Source organism: Hyaena hyaena, unplaced genomic scaffold, assembly GCF_003009895.1.
Source record: "Hyaena hyaena isolate Hyena2069 unplaced genomic scaffold, ASM300989v1 scaffold_9, whole genome shotgun sequence".
Lineage (NCBI taxonomy): Eukaryota > Metazoa > Chordata > Mammalia > Carnivora > Hyaenidae > Hyaena > Hyaena hyaena.
The window spans coordinates 2,003,107-2,009,175 of NW_024080641.1; the positions used below are offsets into that span (position 1 = coordinate 2,003,107).

General features: G+C 52.5%; 1 protein-coding gene across 1 annotated transcript in view; it reads left to right on the forward strand.

Moving 5' to 3' along the window:
• Positions 1 to 2: 2 nt before the first annotated feature.
• Positions 3 to 6,069, forward strand: part of HSD17B14 (hydroxysteroid 17-beta dehydrogenase 14) — a 19,693-nt gene continuing 13,626 nt past the window's right edge. The window contains exons 1-4 of the mRNA XM_039249512.1: positions 3 to 398; positions 890 to 928; positions 1,089 to 1,171; positions 2,134 to 2,200. Of these exons, the coding sequence (XP_039105443.1) occupies positions 311 to 398; positions 890 to 928; positions 1,089 to 1,171; positions 2,134 to 2,200 (277 nt within the window). The 5' untranslated portion in view covers positions 3 to 310. The remainder of the gene's footprint in view (positions 399 to 889; positions 929 to 1,088; positions 1,172 to 2,133; positions 2,201 to 6,069) is intronic.

Consider the following 6,069-nt stretch of genomic DNA (forward strand, 5'->3'; position numbering starts at 1 on the left):
GTTTGGGATTATGATACTGGGGTCTCTTAGGGACAGAGCTGGAGTCGTGGACTCCTGCATCCTGAGGAGAGACGGGGGGCCTCGAACCTGGTGGTCTGAAAAAGGAGGCAACTCGAGCCTGGATTTCTGGGGCTGAGGGAGGAGGGGGCTGGGGCCCCACTTGCAGGCTTCTGCCCTTCCCGGCAACGCCCCCTCAGGGCCGGGCTTCCAGGATACAACCCCTATTTATGGTCTGACTCCACGGCCTCACCCTGACTCTGGAGGTGGAAAGAAGCACCTAGCGAGTGACACGGAGACGGACAGAAGCAGAATGGCCACGGGAACGCGCTATGCCGGGAAGGTGGTGGTTGTGACAGGGGGCGGGCGCGGCATCGGAGCCGGGATTGTGAGAGCCTTCGGTGAGTAGGGGGTCTGGCTGTGCGGGGAATATTGGAATCTGGGAGAGGAGAGACCCTGGGAACGAGTGGGGGTAGGGATCTTAAGTGGAGATTTATATCCTATAAAAACTCAGTTTGCAATGCTAATGAAAGGGTAGGCAGTGTTAGCCTGCGGCCTGAGCCTTTGGCGGGGCTCCAAAACTGGTTCCTTGCTTTCTCTGGGTCTCAGTTACTGTAACTACAAAGTCGGTGGTTGGGGAATGTCGCTTGCAAGGTTTCGGCTTTATTCTGGAACCCAGGGATGGGGGCTTGGGAAAGCCCAGCAGGCATCTGGAGTGGCCAAGGAGAGTATGTGTCAAGTCTTCTGTCCTTTGCTCTAGAGGATCATCATGAGACTGGTCACGAGGGGGACTCGATGGGGAGATAGGATAGGTTCCCACTCCAGGTGGCCACCAGAGGGCAGCAGAGGCCTTTGCCAAGGTCTGTGCTGGAGTAACCTGTTCTATTCTCAGTGCAAAGCGGGGCTCAAGTGGTTATCTGCGACAAAGATGGTGAGTGAACGTCCCTCAGTCCTCATCCCCCGTCCCTCCTCCCTCAGCCCCAGGAGTCCTGGCCCCCAGCCCCTCCTCCCTCAGCCCCAGGAGTCCTGGCCCCCAGCCCCTCCTGCCTCAGTCCCAGGAGCCAGGACCCCCAGCCCTTCTCTCCCTGCAGAGTCCGGGGGCCGGGCCCTGGAGCAGGAGCTTGCTGGAACGATCTTTCTTCAATGTGATGTGACCCAGGAGGAAGACATGAGGGTGAGCGGTTCTGCTCCCTGCCTGGTCACAAAGATTTCAACTCAGCCTCATATTGAGGCTGTCTCTCATTCTGCTGGCCAGGTTCTAGGTCTCCTGGGAAGGCTCTCCTTTATCTCTTACTTCTTCAAGGCTCTTGTCATACCTGTCACGTAGATCAGAACAAAAACCCCTCATTGGATCTCCATCTGTAAGAGTTTTTCTCTTCTGTCCCTGTTTTCAAGTTTCTTTTTAAAATTTTTTAAATCTTTATTTATTTTTGAGAGAGAGAGACAGAGACAGAGACAGAGTGCGAGTGGGGGAGGGGCGGGGAGAGAGGAAGACACAGAATCTGAAGCAGGCTCCAGGCTCTGAGCTGTCAGCACAGAGCCCGACGCGGGGCTCGAACCCACAAACCACAAGATCATGACCTGAGTTGAAGTCGGGCATTTAACCGACTGAACCACCCAAGTGCCCCGTGTCCCTGGGTGTTTTAAGTTAACTTACTTATTTTGAGAAAGAGAGAGAGCACAAGCATGGGAAGGGCAGAGAGAAAGAGGGAGGGAGGATCCCAAGCAAGCTCTGCGCTGACGCTGGGCTCGAACCCAAGAACCAAGAGATCATGACCTGAGCCGTAAGAGTCAGACGTTTAACCAAGTGAACCACCTAGGTTGCCCCTCTATGCCTTCCCTTTAGTCAGTGTCTCTCTGATGACCTCACCACCAGCACCCCACCCCCACCCCAGAACCCCTCACCCAGGCCTCTGGGCTAATGGAGTGCAGTGTGAATGTACCCAGCCCTCTGCTCTCTGGTACCCCTGGCTTCCTGTCTCTTCTGCCATGCCTAGTGATTTGGGGGAGTCCCCCACTTCCTGTCCCCTTGGCTGTGACTCCAGCTTCCCCCGCCTCGCCTTGCATTTGGGAGTCCAGGCTCGTCAAGCCTGGGTGCCCGCGCAGCTCTCTCTCACAAGACGTCTTTGTCATCAGGTCCTCGTTTCTGAGACCGTCCGCCGCTTTGGCCGCCTGGATTGTGTGATCAACAACGCTGGCTACCGTGAGTCATGAGGCCCAAGGCCATTCTCCACTGGCGCCAGCCCTCTCCCTGGTTTCCTGTCCCTTCCTCCCGTGCCTCAGTTTCCCCTTTGTCTTCCCCATCCCCTTCTCTGTCCACTGGATGGAATGCTATAGTTCTGGAATCTTTAGCCCCCGCGGCTTTTATCTGGACTCTGTTCTTTCCCTGCGGGGGGGGGGGGGGGGGCCTGTGCCTTCACCTCTTCAAGCCTCAGTGCCTACATTTCTAGAATGGGAATGCCGACAGTGATCACCACCATTATAGAGTAAGGTCATCCACTCAGCCTCTTAATTACCAGAACTATCTTGGGCAAACAGCCTCCTTCCTCCCACCCCTCCCTTTGCTGATGACTATGAAGATAGACTCTCCCACGTGGCATTTAGATCTTGGTGTGGTAACTCTGAGAGTAAAGGGACATCAGCGTTAATAAGCACATTTCATAAGAATCCCTCATGTTGGCGGGGCGCCTGGGTGGCTTAGTCGGTTGAGCGTCCGACTTTCGCTTAAGTCATGATCTCGCGGTTCGTGGGTTCGAGCCCCGCGTTGGGCTCTGTGCTGACTGCCAGCTCAGAGCCTGGAGCCTGTTTCAGAGTCTGTGTCTCCCTCTCTCTCTGACCCTCCCCTGCTCACGCTGTCTCTCTCTCTCTCCTAGAAATAAATAAAACATAAAAAAAAAAAGTTTTTAAAGCACGGGAACAAGACCCGTCGGCAGAAAGACCTGCACTGGGGCTGTGACAAGCGACTGATTAGACACCTTCAGGTCGGGAGGGGAGCAGGCATGGAATAAGTCTCTTAAAGTATTTTGTAAACAAGGTTTCCCGGACCTTGAGGGGCCCACCACTATTAGGAAAAGGTCATTTATTACTGTCTATTAAAAGCTGAGTCATGAGACCCTTCAGATGTATATCAGGGAGCCATAAACTTGGAGTATGATTGCCAACATGTATCCTGGGGGAGGGGGTAGAGATAAAAGAAGTTTCCAGGGGCGCCTGGGTGGCTTAGTTGGTTAAGTGTCCGACTTTCGCTTAGGTCATGATCTCACGGTTCGTGGGTTCGAGCCCCACGTTGGGCTCTGTGCTGACTGCCAGCTCAGAGCCTGGAGCCTGTTTCAGTCTATGACTCCCTCTCTCTCTGACCCTCCCCTGCTCACGCTGTCTATCTCTCTCTCTCCTAGAAATAAATAAAAATATTTAAAAAAAAAAAAAAAGAATCCCTCATGTTGGCAAACCAAGGCTCAGAGGGGTGAACTGATTGCACTGAGATCACACAGCAAGGCCATGATAAGAGAGACACCTCCCCCCTTTCCCCCTGCCGGCGGCCCCCCAACCCCCCCCAGCCTGCCATCTCTTGTTGGCTGAGCAACTTGGAGCAAGTGGCTCACCCTCTCTGGGCCACATTTTCCTCCTTATATTGTTGTAAGGATCAAAGAGATGGCACATACTCACTCATCTTCTCTCTCCATGCCTTTGTACATTCAAGAGGCATTTACCAAGTGCCTACTGTGTCCCAGGTTCTTTCCTAGGGACTGGGGAGTTAGCCGTGAACATTCTAGTCCTCGTGGGGTCACACCCCAGAGTAAGAAAATAGACACGAAAAGACACAGTTAAGCCTCCCTATGCGGATCCCATGTTTGTGAAATCTCCAAGTCATAAAAAAAAAAGTCTAGGTATTCAAGCAAGTGCACTAGCGGCCAACATTGGCATTGCCTGTAATTGCCTGTAACCAGTGGAGGTCAAACAAGAAAGAGCTGTGTCCTCTGGTTTCTGATCTCAGAGAGATGCCCAGAGGATAAACACAGGCACAGTGCACAGAGTGGGATGGATGGCTTAGAGCCCCGGTTTGGGGACCTGTGAACCTGGCGGCCTCAGGCTAATCACTTAACACATTTTTTTCTAATGTTGATGTACTTTTTAAAAAAAATATTTATGCCTCTTTATTTTTGAGACAGAGCACGAGCAGGGGAGAGGCAGAGAGACAGGGAGACACAGAATCCGAAGCAGGCTGAGCTGTCAGCACAGAGCCTGATGCGGGGCTCGAACCCACAAACCGTGAGATCATGACCTGAGCTGAAGTCGGACGCTCAACCAACTGAGCCACCCAGGCGCCCCATCAATGTTTATTTACTTTTGAGAGCGAGAGAGACAGAGTGTGAGCAGGCGGGCAGACAGGCGAAGGGGGTGGCTGGGGGGAGACCCAGAATCTGAAGCAGGCTCCAGGCTCTGAGCTGTCCGCACAGAGCCAGATGCGGGGCTCCAGCGCCTGAACAGCGAGATGGTGACCAGAGCCAAAGTCGGGGGGAACGGACCGAGCCCCTCAGGCGCTGCTGCTCACTTAACATTCCTGAGCTCTGCCTCCTTGTTTGCAGAGCAAATAAATCAGAGTTCATCGGTAGTTGTTGTGTTTAGGATTTGAGACTGTGATCTGTTAGATGTACAAGTTTCTCTATACCTGTATGTCTGTCTGGGCTGCTGTAACAAATACCACGGACTGGGGGGCTCAAACAGCACACATTTCTCATAGTTTTGGAGGCTGGGACTCAAGATCAAGGCAGCAGTGGCTTTAGCATCTGGTAAGGGCCCGCCTCGTGCTGTGTCCTCACATGGAGGGAAGAGCGAGGAGCCTCTCCCGGGGCTTCTTCTATGAGCACTAAATCCCATTCAAGAGCGGTCCGTCCTCAAGGCTTTAAGACTTTTTTTTTTTTTTTTTAATTTTTTTTAATGTTTTATTTATCTCTAGGAGAGAGAGAGAGACAGCGTGAGCAGGGGAGGGTCAGAGAGAGAGGGAGCCACAGACCGAAACAGGCTCCAGGCTCTGAGCTGGCAGTCAGCACAGAGCCCAACGCGGGGCTCGAACCCACGAACCGCGAGATCATGACCCAAGCGAAAGTCGGACGCTTAACCGACTAAGCCACCCAGGCGCCCCGCGTCCGCAAGGCTTTAAATCATCTCCCATAGACTTCACCCCCACATGCCATCACACCGGAAGGTAGGATTTCAACATGTGAATTTGAGGCCGGGGGCATGTTTAGTCCGTAACGTTTACATAGTATTATTGTGTAACATGGGTGTATCTCCCTTAAGAGGAACCAGTATTCGCTAATTCAGTATTCGCTGGGGTGTTCTTGACCGTAACTGCCTTCCATAATGAGAATCGACTATCTATACTCGCGTGGTTGGTGGTGATAAAGGCTATGAGGAAACTGGGGCACCTGGATGGCTCAGCAGGTAGAGCATGTGACTCTTGATCTCTGGGTCGTGAGTTCAAGCCCCATACTGAGAGTAGAGCTTACTTTAAAAAAACAAAAAACACCTGATCGAGGGCCTAGAGAACGGCAGGGGCTGGTTTAAACAGAGGATCCCGTGTGGGTTTTCTGAAGATGTCGGAGCAGGTCCCTGCAGGAAGCACAACCACAAGCCCTAGGCCCCTGGGGAAGACAAGCCAAGAGTCCTTCACTTTCTACACGCCATCTTGGATTTTCCACCCGCCATCTTGAATTTTCCACCTCTCTGCCTTTATCCCCTGGTCTCCGAAAGCCTTTGGAGCCTTCAGGGTCCTTTCTTCTCACTGCCTGTCTTCCCCTCTCCCCCCCCCACCATTTTTATCCCCTATCTTTCTAGCTCCTTTTCTTCTGAACATTGATTTTTCCGTCCCTCTAACCTCCCCCCACCAATTCCTCCTATTTATTTAACAAATACATTTTGGTACTAAGTGTCAAGCACAAACATTGACTCATGAAAATTTTTAATTTAAGATTTTATTTATTTTGAGAGTGAGAGAGAGAGAGCCAGCGGGAGAGGGGGGGAGAGAGAGAGAGAGAGAGAGAGAGGGAGAGGGAGAGAGAATCCTAAGCA